Raw genomic sequence first — 24209 nt, forward strand, 5'->3', positions numbered from 1 at the left:
TAGTAAAGAAATAGATACCCACAGCTCTCTCGTAAAAAGCTATAGAAACCAGCTTTACTTCAATGAAGCGCCTGGCTTTACTGAAAAGTGATGTGATTCAAATGCCCACAATAATACTAACTATAGGAAACACATAAAAATCAGTTTAGCATGGTATTTTCCCCTCTAATATTTAGGTTTTCATTTTCCACTTTAATTGAGCTTTTAAATTTTGGTTTCCTATTCCAGTTTAGCAACAAAGGAAACAATATGAATGAAATGAAAAATACTGCAGTGAGTCTCAGAAAAAGGCCCGGGGGTTCCTTGGGCTTCTGTACAACACCTTTAAGCAGTCTCCTGGGAGCACTTCTGATCCTCCAAGATTTGTAGTACTGGTGCTGCTTTTAGATTTTTGTTTTCTTTAACCTCAGATGCCCTGCTAAAGAGCTACAGGTCTAGGCCATGCAAGCAGGGATTCTCCAGAGATGGGAGCCAAAGTTCCAGAAAATGGTGAGGCCAATCAGAAGGGCCAGATCATCCCCCGAGTTCACACCAGCCTTACTTCTTAAAAATTGCTAACCAACCATTTTTCTTTTCAAAATAAACACTATTTCTCTCAACTTCAGTTTGCAAAATATTACCCCAATTCCACTGGACTAAAAAACTGGAATTTTACTGACATAATTGGATTATGAGGTTTAAAGATTGATGGAACTTTTCTGTTCCAAATATAATTGTTCAAATACCAGACCTAAATGGGTATGTAGAAGTTCTTACGTAGCTAGAGCCAGAGCAACACGGCAGGCTCCAAGCCAGGTAGCGCAGGAGAGGGGATGGAGGAGCTGCCAAACCCTAGGGCTTCCAAGAGCTATCGGAGGATCCGGGAGTCTTCTGCTGCCACGTGGCCTAGCACTAATGCAGGTGGCACTCGTCACTCTGGCTGCCTCTGTGCTCACTGGCCTCCCACCTCTCAGCTCGGTCACCACGACCCTGGCACCGTGCACACCTATACGGCGCTTGCACTCTCTGCTGGATTTTCTCTAAACACGCATCCATTGTCCTGATGATGAAGAGCTGAGTCTTAAGTGTCTTTGCATTTCTGGGAGCTAACAGAATAGTCAGGGCGTATTAGTATACACAGGCCGGGCGCGGTGGGCGCGCTGTCATCCCCGCGCTCGGGAGGCAGAGACAGGAGGACCGCGCAGGTTCCAAGCCAGCCGCGCGCGCTGGCCTAAGAGACCCTGTTTCCAAATAAAAACATGTAAAAATAGGTCTGGGAGTGTAGCCCGGAGGTAGAAGGGCTTCCAGGAACCCCAGTACCACCAATAAATAAATAAATAAATAAATAAATAAATAAATATACGGAGACTTCCGGGAAGATGGCGACCGAGAAAAGCGGGGCTTAAGAGTCCCGCTAACAACCAATCTCCATTACCACAAAAAGAGCGCCTTTCATAGCCAGAAAACACCATCACCAGAAAAACAAAAAAACCCACCAGGCTCCAGAGAGAAAGCGGACTGAGAACAGAGCTCAGGGCCACAGAGGAGACACACGAGCCCGAGGACGCGGCAGCAGCGCCATACTGCCGGCGGCAGCGGCGAACTCAACGGACGGCTACAGCAAGCCAGGTGAGCCGCTGCGGAACAGCCAGGCGGGATCTTTCGGCGCAGACAGCATTTAAAGCTCCCAGTGGCTGAGCTCAGCACACGCTGCAGGGATTCAGAGTGGAAATCAAAACCAGAGAAGAAAAAATACGCCAGCCTCATGGCCGAGGGCGTGGCAGAGGTGCCATATTGCCACCAGCGGCAGCAGCAGTGAATTCACCGAGTCCAGTACAGCTACATCTGCGTACTCAAGAACAGTGAGTCAAATTGCGGGCCACAGAGGAGAAATCGCAGTATTGGGCCTCCTGGGACTTGACCCAGTGAGGGAGTGGTGGTGGCAGAGATATCACACCATAGGAGAACGTGCAACCTGGCACCCCCCATAGTTTAAAGCAGCCTCTATCGACTCCCTGGGTCGGAGACTCTGTGATACAACCCAGTAAAGGAGTAGTGGGGTCTGAGATAATACAGACTCGAGATCCAGAGCACCTTAAGTGAAGCTATAGTGACCCAAGGGAAGAACCCAGAGAAGGCACAAACCTCCGAAATCATGGGAAAGAGGAATAACACTGGAGTAATGAATGTGCACAACCCCACAACATCAGAACCTGATAAAACAGAAAATCAGAGATTTCTAGAAGATCAAATCAGGAAAATAACTGTAGAAATAATAGAGGTGCTTCGAAAAGAACTCAGAGAGAGCCAAAAAGAGATAAAGGATGCAATTAATGAAGTAAAGGCCTCAATTCAAAGCACAAACAACCGATTAGACCACATGGAGAACAGAATCTCGCTCTTAGAAGATGAGCAATCCAAAAATGAATGCATAGTTTCTAATCTAGAAAAAAATATACAACAGCAGGAATCTGACATTGAAGAAATATGGGCCCATCTTAAGAGAGCTAACCTAAGAATAATTGGAATAGAGGAGGGAAAAGAAAGTGATACCAAAGGGATCAACAATCTCTTCAAGGAAGTAATAGCAGAAAATTTTCCAAATATAGAGCAAGAAGTTGATACACAGATCCAGGAAACTTATAGAACTCCCTTTAGACAGGATCGGAGAAGAGGATCCCCACGCCACATAATTGTCAAAATGACCAATGTGGAAGCCAAGCAGAGAATCTTAAAGGCAACAAAAACAAAGGGCCAACTGACATTCAGAGGCAAACCAATTAGAATCACTCCAGACTTCCCAAACCAAGTCATGAGAGCCAGAAGGGCTTGGAGTAACATATTCCAAACTCTGAAAGAAAACAACTTCCAGCCAAAAATTTCCTACCCAGCAAAACTTTCTATCAAATTAGATGGAGAAATAAGAAGCTTCCATGACAAACAGAAACTGAAGGAATTTATGTCTTCAAAACCAGCGCTAGAGAAAATACTCAAAGAGATTAACTACAAAGAAGAAATAGGTAACACTCACCAGAACCAGAGAAACAAGAGTTTCCATCCAACAGACAACTAAGATTGGTTATCTGTGGAGATTCATTATTTATGTTAGTCTTTTACCTATCTCTAAGTTGTATTGTTTGCCTTTATTGTTGTTAATTTTTAGGATTTCTAGTTGGAATATTAATATACCCTCAGATATAGCATTTGGAAATATTTTATCCAATTCTATTAGTAACTTTTAACTCTGTTTACATTGTCTTTGGATATACAATATTTTCTTTTATTTTTTAGGGAGTTTGTATATTCTTCTGTTGCCTGTGCCATTGAAATCATATCCAAGAAATCACTGCCAATTTCAATGTTGTGAGGTTTTATGACCCAGATTTTCTCCTAAAAGTTTATAGTCTTAAGATTTATATTTAGGTCTTTTATCTATTTTGAGTTAATACTTGTATATGGGATTAGGTAAAGATCCAATTTTATTCTTTTCCATGTAATTATTATTTTTCAACAATATTTAGTTAAAAGATTATTATTTCCACCACCAAATGTTCGTGGAAACCTTGTCAAAAATAACTTGACAATATAGGGAAGAATTTAGCTCTAGGCTTGTATTTAACTCCAATGGTCTATATATCTGCCTTTAGAACAGTACTACACTGTTTCAATTATTGTAGCTTTATATGGTTTGAAATCAGAAAATATATATCTGCTAGCTTTGTTCTTTTTCAAGATCGTTTTGGGTATCTAGAATTCATATTCCATATTAGGATAGATTTTTTTCTGAAAAATAAATATATAAATATATGATAGTTTCACCTAAAAAACAGAAAAAAATATGCTCTAGTAAGAAAGAAAGCAAAAAGAAATATTGAAATGCTATCTTTAAATCATCAAACACTTGGTATCAGACAAATGAAACTGTTATGTGAGATTATCATTTTTAATTTTGGATAAATTGCTATAATACTAGATGTCAACCATTAAGCCAAGCATGGGAAGGAGGGATGGGGAGAGAATGGGGTGGGGATTGGGTGGGGGCTGACTGGGCGATGTGTGCATGTATGTCTACAAAAGTTTGTATCCCACTATGATGTATGAATACAGTGTACCAATAAAATAAAATATAATATAAAAAATAATAAAAAAAATAAAAAAATAAAAAAAAATAAATAAATAAATAAATATACATAGACATGTATATTACACTTATGTGTAAACAATATATGTAGATAAGTGTTTTAGTTGAGAAGAGAGAAAGAAAAGGAGAAAGACTCAGAAGAGTTGATTTTAGGAGTTTACAAAATAAGTGTTCATTTACTCAATATAGCACATAATCTTCAGCATGAGCCAGAACTCAGTCCTAATTCCTTTATTCTTAGGAAAGTAGATATTGCTTTTAAAAATCTCTCTAAGATAGGCCATGGTAGTGCATGCCTGTAATTCCAGTACTTGGGAGGCTGAGACAGAAGGATCACTGGTTTGAGGCCAGCCTCAGCAACTTAGCAAGATCCTATTTTCAAAATAAAAAAGACTAGGGGTGTAGCTCAGAGGTAGAGTGCCCCCGGGCGCAACACCCCCCCCCCAGAACAACTTTCTTAGGACATACTGGACCTTGGAGCAGAAGAAATCACACTATTACAAGTGATTGTACCAGCACCTCTCTTCTTCACTGCAATCCCATGCCTGACTATTCCTTAATAGATTTGATTTGTGTTCTGCGTGAGACGGCGTGCCGGAAGAGCAGAAACCATATCCATTTCTGCTCATTATTGTGTTCCCAGTGTCCAGAGATGGTGTGCAATAAATACTCGTTGAAAACGGAATAAATCTACTATAACACTAGTCAAAGAAAAGCAAAGCAAATTAGATCCAAACACTTAAAACGTATTTTTAGACTTCGTGTGTGTGTGTTGGGGGGAGGGTCCCCAGGGGCCTTCTACCCCTGAGCTATGCCCTAGCCCTTTTATTTTTTATTTTGAAACGGTCTTGCTAACTTACCAGGCACTGGCCTCAAACCTGTGATCCACCTATCTCGGCCTCCCAAGTACTAGGTTACAGGTGTGTACCACACCAGCTCTAGACTTCAGTTTACATATTAACTTTTCATTGTAAAAAGTAAGAAATTAATCATGACTACATAAATACCTGAGTTGGCTCCAGTGTCCTCACTAGGAGTGTGGGTCAGGCTGCCGGGGGGTGGACAGAGGAGGGTCAGTACTCCAGAGCAAGCGGCAACGTGCAGCGCGCTCACCGGCTCCCACCGGCGCCTATGCTCCAGCCACCTGCACCTGATGGGTGTTAGCCATGCCTTCTTGGATGTGCTGTGGACATCATCTAGTTTTAGCTTAAACTGATCCTTAGAAAGCAAGTAAAAACATTCCTGCAATGATCCAGAGACTGAAGATAATCCTGGACTAATAACGCCAATAATACTGTTAACGCAGGGAAATGACATGAACTCACCCCAGCTCCATTATGATTTCAAAGCAATGCTCCCAACCACAGGCTACCCAGTAGATTCTTAGAAAAACTGAAGATATCCAACCATCCCTTCAAGGGAAAGATGGCATTTTAACACTGAGAAAAATGTTACCATGTTTTGAAAACAAAACAAAACATTTGTGTTTTGAAGATAACATTTTTCAAAAATAGATGCATTAAAATAGTTCTACTACTATATGGTCTGGGGCCTAAAATGATTTACGTGTATAAATTATAAAACTGTCCATATGTATATACCTAAACTTCCTAACAGAATTTCCTAACAAGTGTTTGTTTTGTTTTGTTTTTACCGGGGAATGAGCCCAGAAGCATTCTATCTCTGAGCTATACCCTCAGCCCTTTTTATCTTTTAGTTTGAAACAGGGTCTCACTAGGGTGCTGACAGTCTCACTAAGTTGCTCAGATTGGCCTTGAACCTGTGATCCTCTTGACTCAGCTTCCAAAGTACTGGGATTACAGGCTTGTGCCACCACACCCAGCTTCTAACTAAGATGCCACCTGAACAGTAATTGAGGATTATAAACCCATCGTAAAAAATAAAAAATAAAAACTCTAATCTAAAAATGCAGTGCCAGCTTGAGGATTCACATTTGTAATCTCAGTACTTGGGAGGTGGAGAGAGGAGGATCACCAGTTCGAAGCCAGCCTCAGCTACTTAGTGAAGCCCTCTGCAATTCAATGTGCCTCTCGTTCAAAAATACAGAATAAAATAGGTAGAAAGCCCCTGGGTTCAATGCCCAGTGCCGGAAAAAAAAGCAGCACCTTTCAATTATCTACAAGAACTGGATGGCATCAGGGAAGACCGGGTTTATGAGCTGGACTGCAAAATGAATTGGAACGTGACTGGCAAATTGAAATATAAGTATTATGATTAGTAAGGTCAGCTGATGTCTTCTAAAGCTCTATGTTTATAACCATTCAAACCAAGTATCAAAATATATAGAACCTTAGAATTTTCATATTGTAAGTTGTTAAATAGAAATTTATTTGTTTGTTTATTTATTTATTTTTGGTGGTACTGGGGTTCCTAGAAACCCTTCTACCTCTGGGCTACACTCCCAGACCTATTTTATGTTCTTATTTGGAAACAGGGTCTCTTACGCCAGCACGGCTGGCTTCGAACCTGCGCGATCCTCCTGTCTCCGCCTCCCAAGCGCGGGGATTACAAATGTGCGCCACCACGCCCAGCTAAATAGAAATTTAAAAACAGTAAAATGAGTAAGCAGCCAAATTGCTTTCACCACAAGTAAAATTATTCATATGAACAAACAGAATCTTCTCTACCTTTTATAAGTAAAATTAAAATATTTAATAGCTTATTTCCTTCTCATTTCACTTATTTTTTGACTTTTATCCATGTTTGTAATGCAAATAAGAGATTAGTAAAGTAGTACATTTGCTTATAATTAAAAAAAGACATATGCATTAGTAGGAATACATATTCAACAATGTTTGGAGATTACTACTTTAGGTATCATCTAATTTGAAAGACTTTGAAAGCAAAAGAATAAAAAAATAAGATTAAAACAGAAAGAAAAAAAATCCCAGCTTGGTGTGGTAGTGGATGATTGTAATCCCAGTACTGGGGGCCAAGACAGAAGGGTCACAGATTTTAGGCCAGCCTCAGCAATTTAGTAAGACCCTATTTCAAAATAAATTTTAAAAAAGGAGGACTGGGGGTATAGCTCGGAGGTGGCATGCCCCTGGGTTCAATCTCTAGTGCTCCCCCCACCCTGACCAAAAAGATCTGTATTAATGTCCTAATGGCAGGGGGCATCCATAAGTCCCTCTACCCTTGGGTCCCTTCACAGGGACTTCCACAGGGCCAGGCCTCCTGCTCTTGGCCTAAGCCAGAGGCAGTGCAGGACAAGCACTGACAAGTTGGAACCATGGGAGGGGAACTTGGAGCAATACCAGGCAATACATGACTGTTGAAATGCTGGCATTTATCTACAGGCTAGGAGAAAGGCTAGAAAAGTTTAAATACATCTGTTTTCTTACATCTGTATTTATTATTTTTATCATAAAGGTTATTTAGAAGTATTTTTTCAAAAATTTAGCAATTCACAAAATGAAAAGTAAAGCATTACTTTCCTGTTTCACTACTCCACGGAATCTAGTCCCTACAGTAATCACTATGTTAAAGGTTCGATTGATTTCCTTCCAGATCCTTTTCTGCACATAAATAGATACTTTCATGTATGTATGTATGTGTGTGTATGTGTGTGTGTATGTGTGTGTGTGTGTGTGTGTGTGTATATATATATATGTATATGTATCTATGGATATGTGTATTTATATAGTTTTATATATTACTTCATAAAAATAAGCCCACAGATTATTCGGAAAACTTGCTTCTTCCACTCAACATATTTGATGGCCACATTTCAAAGACAGTTCACATGGATTGAGCCCCACTTTGCAGACTGGCAGGGAGGTCAGCACCTGGATGTAGTAGGTTATGAAGCCACCCCTTTACTAATAGCCACTTACAGTCACACATCGCCTAGCTATTCTTACAGTCACTAATACTGTCTCCAGTGTTGCACTTTTACAATAAGGCAGCAACAAAAATCTTGCACATACATCTTTGTACAGATCTTTAAGTAGGAAAGATTCTTGGAAGCAGATGTGTTTGGGGAAAGACTAAGTATGTTTAAATTTTTATCAGAACTATAGAATATCTATATTAAAATATACTTGAAATGATCAGGTTTAGTTATTCATTCTGACCTTTCCTCATTAAATAATTTTATAGACTCCTACATTCAGGAAAAAGATCTCAATAAGCAAATCCCTCAATTTGTGTATAAGATAATAAAGGCTCAGAGAGTGAGGTTAGAGGTCTCAGATCTCAAGCCCTGAGGAGACAATGCCCTGTGCACCCGCAGGAGCTCAGGGAAGCGGTTACTACTGAGGTCCAGGACCGTGACGTACGTCAGCTGACTTCAAATACAACATGCCTTTCATCAGCCACAATGACGAGTAAGAAAGGGAACCAATCATCTCCTTCTCTTTGCCTATTCATGATAAAAGAGAAAGAAAGGAAAAAAAGAAGGCAATAAATTCCAAAAGATACAACGGCAAGAGGGGGCAGAGAAGGAGTACTCTCACACTCAGTGGAGTTACGGAGACGACGCAGGGCCGCGTGGAGAGAGCAAGTGTGGCGGAGGAGGCGCTGACATGGGATAACCTTAGCAAACCCTCCGCAGCCCCAGTGGGCTGGATGAAAGCTTTCTTGGTTCTAAGTATCTCCATGTGGCATCCAAAATGAATGCCAGTACTGAAACCAAATTCTGAAGAAGAAATATCAGAAAAGAACTAACATCCCACAATGAAGAAACATCTTCAAAGAAGATGTTGTTATAAAAATACCACAAAAGTACTTTCCAACAAATTCCAGACCTAAAAGTAAAGCTTTAAAATGAGGCTCCAAGCTCAAAAGTCTTGAATCCTTTGCTCTGTGCCTAGAGAGGCCCAATTAGAGGAAGCACTTCTAACCAGATAACACTGCCTTGATTTGACCAAGCCTGTAGGCACAGCAGGGAGAAAAGATGTGGTACCTGTACCCTTTGAAATCAGAATGGTCTAGAATGAGAGTCAGCAAGTGTCTACAAAAGGCCTGATGATGACTATCCCCAGGCTACGGTCAGCAGGCCACATGGCTCCTTGCAACTGCCACTCTGCAGGTGCAGGTAGCGCAGAACCGCCCTGCGCAGTGCATAAAGGAATGAGCATAGATGTGCTCCAGTGAAACTTTGTATGGACTCCAAATTTTGGTGGTACTGGGGTTCCTGGAAGCCCTTCTACCTCCAGGCTACACTCCCAGACCTATTTTTTATACTTTTTTTTAAATTTTGGAAACAGGGTCTCTTAAGCCAACGGGGCTGGCTTCGAACCTGTGCGATCCTCCTGTCTCCGCCTCCCAAGCACCGGGATTACAAGCGTACGCCACCACGCCCAGCTTGGAGCCTGAATTCTGAAGTTCATATAATTTTCATGAAATAATATTGTTTTAATTTTTTCAACCATAAAAATGTAAAAACCATCCTTAGCTCATGGGCTGTACATAAAACGGTAGTGGGCTGGATTTACCTCGGAAGCCACAATTTGCTTCTTAAATGCTTAAGAAGCACTTCCCTCTCAACTGAATTTAAGCGTTGGTGGAAAAATGGAAACATCGGAGCCCAACCCCTAGGAAAGTAAGGCAGGAGGCAGAAAAACAGAAATCAGTTGTTCTCAAAGAGTTCCTTCCAGGTATTTACCTTAAATCTCTTCTCTTGCTGACCTCCTCTGGGGGAATTGTCCAGGGCAGGCTTTGAGGGAGACATTCTAGAACTTCTGAAGAGAAATCAGAGAAATCCACACCATACTCGGTTAAGATCCCTTCTGTCTCAGGTTCAATTTCACCAGCTTGCCCAAGACTCTTAGACAGCTGCCTGTGGAGAGAACACAGAGAGAACCACCAGACTAGTGAACAAATGCAACACAGGAACTCGTCTCCTCTCTGAAAGCGAGCTACTGGGAAGCACGTAAAGTCTTCTGCACTCCGCCAGCCAGGTTACGGTCAGCAGTGCACGGGGCAGGAGGAGGCTGAGCAGAAGGAATAATAAGACTCGTGGCCCGTGAAAGCCACAACTGCTTTGTAACTTTCTTAAGGAATTCTGACCTGGTGATAGGGCCAGAGGCCCTTCTTGGGACTCCTGCAACTGTTCTTCAAGGTGAAGTCGAAATTGACTTTATGAAAAGCCTTGAAAACACCTTTAGAGACAATTCTGATCAACCCAGTTTGCTGTTAAATCATTAGCTTCAGAGGGCTTAGGCCTCAAGTCATGCTCACGGAATCAGCTGATGGTCATAGCTATTTCACAGCTTTATTAGTTTTTACCTTTCAAATGTAAAAATATTTTATCAGAACATAAAAGTAATATGTGCTCACTGTAGAGAAGTTAGAAAACACAGAAGTGGGCCAAGAATAAAATTAAAAGTATCTCTAGTCCAGTCACCCAACAAACTATCATTCACATTTTAGAAACTGGCCCTTTTGGGGGGTACCAGAGATTGGACTCAAGGGCATTCTACCTCCAGGCTATACCCCCAGTGCTTTTCACTTTGAAACAGACCCCCAGTGCATTTCATTTTGAAACAGGGCCTTGCTAAGTTGCTAAGGGTATCACTAAGTTGTTGAGACTGGCCTCAAACCTGCAACCCTCCTGGCTCAGCCTCCCAAGTACTGTAATTACAGGAATGTGTCACCATGCCAGCTTTTGGTTTTCTTTTTTAAATGAAGCCCATACTTTATTCAGAGCTCCTTAGGTCTTATCTTTTATACTTTTCCTATCCAGGGTACCACATTACATTTTGTTGTTGTTATTTAAAAGTCTATGTTATTCTTAAAGCCGGGCGTGGTGGCACATGCTTGTAATCCTCACACTTGGGAGGCTGAGACAGGAGGATTGCACAGGTTCAAAGCCAGACTCAGCTATTTAGTGAGGCTCTCAGCAACTTAGTAAGACCCTGTTTCCAAATAAAATATAAAATAGGTCTGGGAGTACAGCCCAGAGGTAGGAAGCCTCTGGGTTCCACCCCCAGACCACCAAAAAAAAGTTTTTATTATTCTTTTTTTAAATTTATTTTTATTGGTGCATTGTAATCATATATCACATTGGAATACAAGACTTGAGAGGATATACAAGCATACATCATCCAATTAGCCCTCATCCACTCCCCATCCCATTCCCTCCCCCTCCCTCGATCCCATGCTTTTTGATTAACTTTGATACATTTGTTTATGTACCTCCTGAGTTTTAAAGAGGCTCCATCCTCCCCTATTCCATACCCTCTGATTGGTCACCTTAATTGCTTCGCTATAGGGCCCTTTCTATAACTCGACCTCTTCCTGTTGTCCCTTTCCTCCTAGTTTTTGCTGATTAGGGGAAGCATCTGGTTTTTATTTTCTGCAATATTTCTCTGCATGCTGTGTTGCAAGTACCGATCCTACTCTTGATGGCCCCAGTAGTGGCCTGGCTACCCAGTGGACTGATCCAGACCTCGCTGGCTCAAGCAGCGGCCTTGCCTCATGGGAGGCCCCGATTCTGGCCTTGCTGGCCCCCACACCGGCCTAACCCCTCGGCTGGCTCCGATCCCGGCCTCGGTGGCCCCAGCACCGGCCTAGCATCAAGGCAGGCTCCATCCCAGCCTCGCTGACCCTGGCACTGGCCTAACCCCTCGACAGACTCCTATCCTGGCCTCGGAAGCCCCAGCACCGGCCTTGCCTCACGGCAGGTTCCAATCCAGCCTCGCTGGCCCTGGTACTGGCCTAACCCTTCAGCAGGCTCCGATCCCGACCTCGGAGGCCCCAGTAACGGTCTTGCCTCTAGACAGGTTCCGGTGCTGGCTGCTGGCCCCAGCACCGGCCTACTACTCGGCAGGCTCCGATCCCGGCCTCGGAGGCCCCAGGACCGGTCTTGCCTCACGGCAGGCTCCACTCCCAGACTCGCTGGCCCCAGCACCGGCCTAACCCCTCGGCAGGCTCCAATCCCGGCCTCGGAGGCCTAAGTAGTGGTCGTGCCTCAGGGTAGGCCCTTATCCTGGCCTCGCTGGCCCCGGCACTAGCCTACCCCGGCACTAGCCTTACCCCTAGGCAGGCTCCAATCCAGGCCTTGAGGGCCCCAGCACCGGCCTTGCCTCTCGGCAGACTCCCGGCCTCGCTGGTCCCGAAACCAGCCTAACCCCTCGGCAGGCTCTGATCCTGGCCTCAGAGGCCTCAGTAATGGGCTTGCCTCAAGGCAGGCTCCGATGCCGACCTCTCGCCCTGGAACCGGCCTACCCCTCGGCAGGCTCTGATCCCGACCTCAGAGGCCCCAGCACCGGCCTTGCCTCATGGCAGGCTCCGATCCTGGCCTTGCTGGCCCCAGCACTGGCCTAACCCCTTGGCAGGCTCCGATCCTGGCCTCGGAGGCCCCAGCACCGGCCTAATCCCTCAGCAGGCTCTGATCCCGGCCTCGGAGGCTCCAGCACTGGCCTTGCCTTAAGGCAGGCTCCAATCCCAGTTTTGCTGTCTCCGTCGCCGGCCTCACCCCTCAGCAGGCTCCAATCTGAGCACCCTCTTCACCCAGCCGTTTGTCCCACGTTCTCAAGGGTGCGTGGTGGTAGCATTCTGCCTTTGGGGTTATTACTTCAAAAGTTCCAGGTGTAATGCATCAGATCTCTGCCTCCCTTGAGTACTGGCCGCTGCCATTGCCACTGCCTCCACCATTTCAAATCTTTCCCAAGCTCTTTTTCCACTCTGAATTTTGACCAGTGTTCCTAAGCATGCACGATGGTAGCATTCGATGTTTGGCGTAATTTCTCCAAAAAATAAGGTTGGTAGGATCATATTTCTGCCTCTCCTGAATACAAGTCTCCACCACCATCGCGGAGACCACTTCCAACACCGCCCTCCTCTTAGGTCTCTACTATACTCTCTCCGTACAGGTGATGTCCAAGATTCTTAAGAATGTAGAAAAGAAGCAGTTCTTTGCAGGGAATTTTTCCAAAAGTTCCAGTTCATTTGGATAAGTTTTGTCTGCATCTCCAGTATCCTGGCATCCGCCATGGCCTTCTTGATCCCTCTCCGATATTTTTCTTTTTTTCCTTTTTTTTTTTAATAAGAGAAGACAATATGTGTGGTTTGAGGAGGTTGTGGGATCAGGCACTCAGTAGCACTGTGACCCAGGCCTGGTTTCCCCGGGGTTCTGGCATGCTCCGCATGACTTTGCCCGGGGCCCAGATTCCTGCGATCTGGGCCCCGGCTCTTCCAGGGTCTGGCGTGCCCCGCCTGACCCCTGCTGAGGCCCAGGGCCTTGCGACCGGGCCCTGGTTTCTCCAGGGGTCTGGCATGCTCCCAAAGTCTATGTTATTCTTAAATGCCATTTTATTGGTACAATATAAATATACATCATAGTGATATTCAAGTAATATATTCACATGTGCACACATCTCTTGGTATACTTTTATGATAATCCAATCTCCCTCCACCTTTCTTCTCCCCTCCATCCTCTTTCTTGCTTGTATATACTAGTAAAGTGGGTAATGATACCTTCATATATGGAGCTCTGAGGAGGGGACTGACCCTTTAAAAATAAGACTGCCCCTGAGTACTATGGCACACACCTGTAGTCCCAGTACTTGGTAGGCTAAAACAGGAGGATCACAGGTTTATGACCAGCTTGAGCAATTTAGTGAGGTCCTCTGCAACTTAGACCCTGTTTCAAATTTAAAAAATAAAATAGGGCTAGGGGTACAGCTCAGAGGTAGAAAATCCCTGGGTCTAATTCCCAGTACCAATAAGTAAATAAATAAATATTACATTTAATAGATCAATCTTTAAATGAACAGAGTCCAAATTTAAAGATAAGATCCCACACATCTGTAGATCATCTACACACATATTAAAATGGATAGCTCCCTATCCTCATAAATGTTGTCATGCCAACAGGTCACAAGTCTAAAGTAGTGTGTTGAATATAGAGAGCCAACAGAAAACAAGACAAGAGCCTTAAAGGAGCTGCCTTTGTAGCTACTGCTGGGGACACCAAAGATGGCTACCTCCTCTGCTGTACATGACTACTCATATAGAAGGGCAGTCCAGGAATCCACCACCAGGTCTTCTTGCAAGGAGTGTAGATCTGGCATGAGGACACTCTCTGGAGCCATCCAATTTCTACGAAAAAGGTTGTTTTCCATGTAAGGGTGGCTGCCAGAGTTGTTAGGTACACTGTGGTAAATGGGATTTGGGGTGTAGTTGCATAGCAGGCAGAATTTTCACAAGCTCTGATCTTTGCCTTGCTACTGGGACACAGCAGTGGTGGTAGCGGAGCTGGTCCTGTATCTCATATACCGGCCCAAAGAGCAGCCCAGTCCACACACACACCTGCCCACCAGCCTATGCTCGAGGGAGCCCGTGGCTCCTCACATAACATGTGGGTTCAGACCAATACCTTTTCCTCCACCTCAGGTGGTAACCTCCAGAAAGCATGACAAAAAGACAAGATAGCAGAAATATAAGGAACTAAAATTTTAGAAAGCCATATGAAAATCCCCAGATATTTGGAAATTAAACCATGTTTGGGTTAAAAAAAAAAAAGGAGTGAAAAGAGAATCAGACAATGTTCTGAATCTAATGAAAACACAATGTATCACTACTTGTGAGAAGCAGCGAAGGCAGTGGAGAGAAGCCTACAGCATCACATGCTCCTGTGAAAAAAGAAGAGCCTGGCATGGTGGTGCACACTTGTAATCCCAGCACTTGTGAGGCTGACACGGAAGGATCACAGATTCGTGGCCAGCCTCAGCTACTTAGGGAGGCCCTCTGCTATTCACTGTGACTCTGTTTCAAAATTAAGAATAAAATAGTTTGGAGGTAGAATGTTCCTGGATTCAATCCCCAGTATGAAGAAGGAGAAGGGGGGGGGTATCAAATCAATTAACTTTATTTCTACCTTAAAAAACTGAAAAGAGCAAATATTTATACTGACCAAGAAAAATAAGGAGAGAAAGACACAAATTATCAACATCATAAGTGAGAGAGAAAGCTTGGGGTGGTGATACATGCCTATAATCCCAGTACCTGGGAGGCTGAGACAGAATGATCACAGGTTGGAGAGCAGTGTCATCAAGTAGTGAGACTCTCATCAACCTAGTAAGATTTTGTTTTTAAATAAGAAATAAAATTGAGTTTGGGGTGTAGCTCAAAGGTAAAATGCCTCTGGATTCAATCCTCAGTACTATTAAAAAAAAAAAAAAAGAAATGAGAGGGGGAAAAAAAAGAAACATCATTACACATTCTACAAGCTTCAAAAGGATAATAGGGAGTTATAAATGACATTAAGTCAATAAATTCCACATTATCCCCAGATATTTAGAAATTAAACAATGCATGGGTTAAGAAAGAAGTGAAAAGAGAATCAGACAATATTCTGAATCAAATGAAAACACAACATATCACTACTTGTGAGAAACAGGGAAAGCAGTGCTTTTGAATGAAATGGACAAATTTCTTAAAAGACACAAATAGCCTAGAATTAGTTAAAATTCAATGTCCAAATATTCCCATATATGTTAAGGAAATTAAATTCATAGTCTTAAACCTACCTACAATGCCAGACGTGTTGGTACACACTTGTAATCCCAGCAATTGGGAGGCTGAGACAGGACGATTGCACAGGTTCTAAGCCAGCCTCAGCTACTTAGTGAGGCTCTCAGCAACTTAGTGAGACCCTGTTTCCAAATAAAATATAAAATAGGTCTGGGAGTATAGCCCAGAGGTAGAAAAACCCCTGGGTTCCACTCCTAGTACCACAAAATAAATAAACAAATAAATAAAACCTTCCTACAATGAAAATTCCAGATCCAGATGTTTTCATTGATGAACTACACTAAATATTTAAGAAAACTGAATTCAATGCTATATAAAAAGGATAACACATTATGACAAAGTAATGTAAGATTGTCCATCATTCAAAATCCTATCAGCAGGGTACAAGGGTACACTCCTGTAATCCCAGCACCTGAGAGGTTGAAACAGGAGGATCGCAGGTTTGAGGACAGCTTCAGTAATATGAGAATCTTAGCAACCTAGTGAGGCCATGTTTCAAAAATAAAAATAAAAATAAAAAGGCCAGTGGTGTAGTTCAGAGGTAGAATGTCCTCATTCAACCCCCAGTACCATACATAGACAAAAATTCAATCAATATAATTCACAAATAATCAACAGACACATATCATCTCAACAGAGGAAGAAAACAATTTGACAATATTTTAACATTCATTCATGATAAAAGTTCTCAGTAGAGGATTAATGGACAAAAATGTCCTCAACTTAATTAAGGTCTTTATGAAAATCCCAGAGCTAATTGCAATCTCCATGGTTTCCTCAGATCAGAAGGAAGAAAAGGGTATGCATCCTCCCAACAAGATCTTCACAATGTAGTGAAGATCCTAGTAAATACAATAAAGCAAGAAAAAAGAAGAGGCATGCAAATTGGAAAGGAAGAACTGCATGCTACTTGAAATTGGTGCAAAGGACTACGATGCCCACCACAGAAATGTCCAGCCTCCTATCACCTAGCACCTGCCCTCTCCTTAAGGAAGACCCCTCTCGTGCAAACCAGAAGGCACTACACTGCACAGGACTTGAACTGGGCCTCGACCCAAGACTCTGGACATGAAGATACTACGTAAGAACAAAGGTGCTTTAACCTGATTCAGAGCAGCAAGAATGGTTTCTAATAATCACAGTGGTGGCAGCCACATCCCTTACCACTAGAGCACTGGTAAAAACCACTGTTGTGTATTGTGGTCAAACAATCCTACAAAAGATGGGGCTAACAGCGGAGTTTACATTTTTCTCAGCTGTTCACAGAAACTTCTCCAAAATAGATCACCTCCTGGCCCACAAAATGAGCACTAGCAAATTCAAAATATGTTACATATTTCCCTGTGTCTTTTCAGACCATAATGGAATGAAACTAGAAATTAACTATAAAAAGGCCCAGAGAAACCAAATAAACATGTGGAGTCTGAACACTACAAATCTGAATAAAGAATGGGTCATAGAAGACATAAGAGGTGAAATCAAGAAATTTCTAGAAACAAATGAAAATAGAGATACAACATATCAAAACCTGTGGGACACTTTAAAGGCAGTATTAAGAAGAAAATTTATAGCTCACATAAGAAGAAAAGAAAATTTTCATATAAATAACCTAATGACACACCTCAAAGTTCTTGAAAAACAGGAACAATCTAACCCCAAAGCCAGTAGAAGACAGGAAATTATTAAAATTAGAGCAAAAATTAAAGAAATAGGGAATAAAAAGCAATACAGAAAATCAACAAAACCAAAAGCTGGTTTCTTGAAAAAATTAACAAGATAGATAAACCACTAGGCAACCTAACTAAAAAAAAAGAGAGAATCAACCCAAATTATGAAGATAAGAGATGAAAAAGGAAACATTACTACTGACAGTGTAGAAATCCAGAGGATTATCAGAAACTACTTTGAAAAACTATACTCCAACAAAATGGAAAACCTGGAGGAAATTGACAACTTTCTAGAATAATACAACCGTCCTAAACTGAGTCAAGAAGATATAGAAAATTTAAACCAACCAATAACAATCAAAGAGATTGAAACAGCAATAAAGAGCTTACCAGCAAAGAAAAGCCCAGGACCAGATGGCTTTCCAAGTGAATTCTATAAAACCTTTATAGAAGAGCTAACCCCAATACTCCTCAAACTATTTCGTGAAATAGAAAAGAGTGGGACTCTCCCAAATACATTCTATGAAGCCACCATTACACTAATACCAAAACAGAATAAAGACATTTCGAGGAAGGAAAACTACAGGCCTATATCTCTGATGAACTTGGATGCAAAACTATTAAACAAAATACTAGCAACACGCATTCAAAACCACATAAAGAAAATCATACACCATGACCAGGTAGAGTTCATCCCAGGGATGCTAGGCTGGTTCAACATATGAAAATCAATCCATGTAATTCATCACATAAACAGAATCAAAAACAAAAATCAGCCGGATGTGGTGGCACATGCTTGTAATCCCAGTGCTTGGGAGGCTGAGACAGGAGGATCGCATGGGTTCGAAGCCAGCCTCAGCTACTTAGTGAGGCTTTCAGCAACTTAGTGAGACCCTGTTTCCAAATAAAATATGAAAAAAGTCTGGGAGTATAGCCTGGAGGTAGAAAGCCTCTGGGTTCCTCCCCCAGTACCACACACAAAAAAATTTTATATATATATATATATATATATATATATATATATATATATATATATATATATATATATATGTATATATATGTATATATATGTATATGTCTGGGAGTGTAGCCTGAAGGTAGAAGGGCTTCCAGGAACCCCAGTGCCACCAAAAAAAAAAAAAAATTCCAACATCCATTTATGATAAAAGCACCGCAGAGAATTAGAATAGAAGGAACATATCTCAATATCATAAAGGCAATCTACAATAAGCCCACAGCCAACATGATATTAAGTGGGGAGAAACTTCAAGAATTCCCCCTAAAAACAAGAATGAGACAAGGATGTCCATTATCACCACTTCTCTTCAATATAGTACTAGAGACTCTAGCCAGAGCAATAAGGCAAGAAAAGGAAATCAAAGGAGTACAAATAGGAAAAGAAGAATTCAAACTTTCACTATTTGCAGATGACATGATAATATATTTAGAAAACCCAAAAAACTCAACCAAAGGCTTATTGAACTGATCAACAAATTCAGCAAAGTGTCTGGATACAAAATCAATCTCAACAAATCAGAAGCTTTTCTGTACACCAGTCATAAATCCACTGAAAAAGAAATTCAGAAAACACATCCACTTAGGATTTCCCACAAAAAAAAAAAATACTTAGGAATAAACTTAACCAAAGAAGTAAAAGACCTATAGAAAGAAAATTATAAAACATTGAAAAAAAGAAATTGAAGAAGATCTTATAAGATGGAAAGATCTTCCATGTTCATGGATAGGGAGAATAAATATCATTAAAATGGCCATACTTCCAAAAGTGATCTACAGATTTAACACAATGCTCATTAAATTATCAAGATTATTCCTCACAGACATAGAAAAATCAGTTCTTAAATTCATTTGGAACAATAAAAAACCCAGATTAGCCAGAGTTGTTCTCAGCAACAAAAAACATTCAGGAGGAATCACAATACCTGACTTTAAACTATACTACAAAGCCATTGTAATAAATATCAGCATGTTACTGGCACAAAAACAGATACACAGACCAATGGAGCAGAACAGAAGATCCAGAAACAAATCCACACACTTACAGCCAATTGATTTTTGACAAAGGGGCCAAAAACATACACTGGAGAAAAAATAGCCTGTTCAACAAATGGTGTTGGCAAAACTGGTTAACCATATGCAGAAAATTGGAAATTAATCCCACTTTCTCACCCTGCACAAGAGTCAATTCAAGATGAATCAAAGACTTGGAAATTAGACCAGAGACCTTGTAGCTTCTTGAAGAGGACATAGGTCCAACACTGCAACACATAGGCATAGAAAAAAAACATTCTCAACAAGACTTCAAAGGCAAAACAAACTAAAAAGCGAATCAATATGTAGGATTATATGAAACTGAAGAGCTTCTGTTCAGCAAAGGAAACTGTCAAGAACCTCAATCATGAACCAACAGAATGGGAGATTTTTGCCATCTACTCCTCTGATAGAGGGCTAATATCTAGAATATATAAGAGAACTCAAGAAACTCAACACTAAAAAAATAATAATCCAATCAAAAAATGGGCAAGAGAACTAAATAGACACCTCGCGAAAGAAGAAATTCAAATGGCCAATAAATGCATGAAAAAATGCTCAACATCATTGGCAATCAGAGAGATGCAAATCAAAACTACCCTGAAATTTCACCTAACCCCAAATAGAATGGCAATCATTCAAAACAGAAACAACAACAAATGCTGGCGAGAATGTGGAGAAGTGGAAACTCTAAAACATTGTTGGTGGGATAGCAAATTAGTGCCACCAATTTGGAAAACAGTATGGAGAATCCTCAGAAGAATGGGAACAAATCTACCATTTGATCCAGCAATACCACTTCTGGGTATCTACCCAAAAGAAAGTAAACCAAACTAATGCACGTGTATCTATGTTCATAGCTGCACAATTCACCATAGCCAAACTATGGAACCAGCTAAGATGTCCATCAACAGATGAATGGATTACAAAACTGTGAGATATGAACACAATGAAATTTCACTCAGCTATAAAAAAAAAAACACAATTACATCATTTTCAGGGAAATGGATGAAACTGGAGGACATTATGCTAAGTGAGATTAGTCAGTCACAAAAAATAAGAAATCAGATGTTTTCTCTAATATGTGAAAGCTAAGGAGAAATGGGCCATAGGAGGAACTCTAGATGAAAAAGGAAATCCTATAGAGGAGCAAACAAGACAACCTAAATGAGGGGATGGGGGGGGGGAGGAAATTCTCTAAAGCACACAATGTTCTTAAACATATCGAAGTCAACCACTAAGCCAAGCAAGGGAAGGAGGGATGGGGAGGGAATGGGGTGCGAATTGGTTAGGGGATAAATGGGTGTGTGTACATGTATGTCCACACAAGTTTTTTACCCCATTATGATATATGGATACAATGCACCAATTAAAAAAATATATGAAGGTCAGCCAGGATATGGTGGCAGATGCCTAAAATCCCAGGACTTAGGAGGCTGAGCTAATAGTATCACAGGTCTGAGGCCAGTCCTAGCAACTTAGTGAGATCCTGTTTCAAGATAAAAATAAAAAGGGCTGAGGGTATAGCTCAGAGGTACAACACCTATGAGGTTCAATCTCCAGAAACACACACACACACACACACACACACACACACACACGGGTGGGGCCTGTTCTTGGCTCTCCAGTTACCTTAGTTCACTTCCTTTTTCAGGGCATACAAGCCTCTCTGACTTCCTGTGATTCCTTCAATATTCCTCCAATAAATTCCTTCCCCAACCAGAGTAGTTTCTATTACTTGCAACCAAGAACCTAGGCAGGTAAAGACTCAGGTTCCATTCATTTTCAAAATGCTAATTAAGCCGGGCAAGGTGGCACAGGCTTGTAATCCCTGTGCTTGGGAGGCGGAGACAGGAGGATCGCGCAGGTTTGAAGCCAGCCTCTCTGGCTTAAGAGACTCTGTTTCCAAATAAAAATATAAAAAAATAGGTCTGGGTGTGTAGCCTGGAGGTAGAAGGGCTTCCAGGAACCCCAGTACCGCAAAAATGCTAATTAATTAATAAGATACTGAAATTGTTACCTGTGTTCACCAGGATGAAGTTTCCACTGAAGACTTGGGGGACCTACTATCACTGCCTCTGAAGTGGAAGGATATGAGAATTCCACACGGGGCTTGAGGATGACTACTTACAACAGTGTTGTCTAGCTTAAACAAAAGAACTTCATTCTGGTGGTGATCACAGGTAATAGCCAGTCATTTAAAAATTAATTAGTATTTAGCCTGGCGTGGTGGTGCACGCTTGTAATCCCTGCACTTGGGAGGCTGAGACAGGAGGATCACACAGGTTCAAAACCAGCCTCAGCTACTGAGTGAGGCTCTCAGCAACTTAGTGAGACCCTGTTTCCAAATAAAGTATTAAATAGGTCTGGGAGTATAGTCCAGAAGTAGCAAAGCCCCTGGATTCCACCCCCAGTACCACACACACACAAAAAAAATTCATAATTAGTATTTAAGAATTAATGGGATCCAAGAAATGTCCAAGCTAACCTGCTTATTATCCTCCCGAGTTCTTGAGACCCTATTTCCTACATTCATCTCCTACGATCAATGTCTTGAACTGTCAGGATCTTAGTTACAAGCACAAGACAACAAATTTGGTTGGAAAAGGTTTACTGGAAGGATGCTGAAGGACTCAAACAGTCAAAGGCTTAGAGAATTAGAAAAGAGGACAGAAACAAAGAATTGCCTACTCAATTTCTAAATTCTTGATTCCAGACTAAGACTGGAACACTGAAGTTTCTCTATGTCCATTAAAAAAAAAAAGTATTGCTGGGCGTGGTGGCGCACGCTTGTCATTCCAGCATTCGGGAGCCTGAGACAGGAGGATCACAGTTTGCAGACAACCTCAGCTACTTAGTGAGACCCTCTGCAACTTAGTGAGACCCTGTTTCAATATAAAGAATAAGAAATAGGGAAGAGGGTGTAGCTCAGAGGTCAAATGCCTTGGGTTCCATCCCTAGACCTGAAAAAAAAAAAAATGTATCTTGAATCTCTTGCAGCTGCCAGGCTAAGACAGAAAAAGAAATTCAAAATTGTCCCATCAGTGGATTCAGGATTATACTAAGTCTCTTAGGTGGAAAGTGGGAGCACTAATGAGAAAGACTGGGAGAACCATGGCACCAATGAAGGCAAGGCACACGGAGAGCACCAGAAAGGCCCGAGGACCCCGAATGCCTAGTTGCAGTGGACCCTCCAGTTTCCTAAGCAAACTGTGATAGCTTTATATCCACTTGGTATGTGAAAAGTGTCGCAGAACCTATTATATCCATGGTCCACTCTGGCTAAGGAGAGAGGGCAAGAGAGACAATAACTACAAATTAGCCAGAAGGCTAGGGGCCAGAAAGAAGAATGATCAGAAGACTGGTGGCAAGCATCGTTAGGAAAGAGACAGCGGGTGAAATGGAAGTATTAACATCTGTAATCCACAGGATGCTCACGCAGAATGGTTCCACTGTGGAGGCAGGTGTGTCGCCCTGAGAGTGCCAGGCATTCTCGGGTCGGGTCTGCCCTGAGACTCTCGGGCCATAGCAGGGCTTCCTCAAGGGCACAAGAGCAGCAGGCCATGAGCTCCATGTTAACGTCTTCTCACTCATGGACCTGGCTCCACCCTGCAGGACAGCAGCGTGCCAGCAGCAGCAACCGACTCCGAGCCCCAACACAGAAGAACCACACCAGAGGACCTGCCACCACGTGTAGAGAACTGTCCACTGAGATCTTCTAGGACAGGGCACGGATCTCGCCTCATTAAAATTATGTGACACAATTCTGGGTGTGGGACTGCCGTCTTAATTTGTTCTGCCTACCTTGCTTGTGTATAAACACCACATCCGTAGATGCTTTACAAGTTACTATGTTATCTCCTATCACCTTTTGGAAGAAGCAAACTATATACAATTTACTGACTGAGCCAGGTATGATGGTGCATGCCTACAATCCTAGTACTTGGGAGGCTGACACAGGAGGATCACAGGTTTGAGGCCAGTCTCAGAAACTTAGAAAACCTTGTTTAAAAATTCTCAAAATTAAAAGGGGGGGGGCTAGGGGTAGAGTGGTAAGAGGAAGAAAGAGAGAAAGAGAAAGAAAGAAAGAAAGAAAGAAAGAAAGAAAGAAAGAAAGAAAGAAAGAAAGAGGAAGGAAGGAAAGGAGGGAGGGAGGGAAGGAGGGAGGGAGACAGGAAGGAAGGAAGGAAGGAAGGAAGGAAGGAAGGAAGGAAGGAAGGAAGGAAGGAAGGAAGGGGTAAGTCTATTGATTACTAGATTATGGGACGAGTTGGGACATAATGCTTGCTATAGTTAGATATAAAAATTTCCCTAAAGAGCTCAGTATTAATGTTTGGAGCAGATGTAATTGGGACATGAGGGCGGAGATCCCAGCAGTGGATACATCTGCTGTAATGTACACATCTGGGTGGAGACCCAGGCCAGAGAGTGTGGCTGGAGGTGGGTCCCAAGAGTGCAGCTTTGGGATTGTACAAGCGCTTCCTCCTCCCCTGCTCCCTCTCTGGCTTCTGTGAGGATCACAGCCCCCACACTCTCCCTTTCTCCGCCTCCTGCCACCATGCCCTGAGATCCACGGTTCCTGGCTTCAAATGGACTGAGCCTGAAGTAAGAAAATAAACCTTTCTTCCTCTAAACTACATGGTGAGGCCTTTAGATTGTGGCTGTAGGAATGCTGACCAGAACAACTTGCGAGGCAGCAGTGCTCTGACTTAGCATCCCAGAGCCAAAGCACGTGGTCTGGGAACCAAAGATGAAAGGGAAGAGCATCAGGCCATTCAACGTCACACATAAGACCTACTCACATTGTTTTTCCAGTATTAGGAACTGAATGCAAGGCCTCAACTATGCTAGGCAAGCACTGTACCACTGAG

At 42.2% G+C, this 24209-nt stretch overlaps 1 protein-coding gene across 1 annotated transcript in view; it reads right to left on the bottom strand.

Annotated features, from left to right (window-relative positions):
• DIS3L2 (DIS3 like 3'-5' exoribonuclease 2) overlaps positions 1-24209 on the bottom strand; it is a gene marked incomplete at both ends in the record, with an annotated part of 327839 nt that overhangs the window by 169286 nt on the left and 134344 nt on the right. Inside the window, one exon of the mRNA XM_080689222.1 lies at positions 9750-9923. Coding sequence (XP_080545348.1) covers positions 9750-9923 — 174 coding nt within the window. The remainder of the gene's footprint in view (positions 1-9749; positions 9924-24209) is intronic.

This window comes from Muscardinus avellanarius (genome assembly GCF_963383645.1).
Source record: "Muscardinus avellanarius genome assembly, chromosome: 2".
Taxonomy (NCBI): Eukaryota; Metazoa; Chordata; class Mammalia; order Rodentia; family Gliridae; genus Muscardinus; species Muscardinus avellanarius.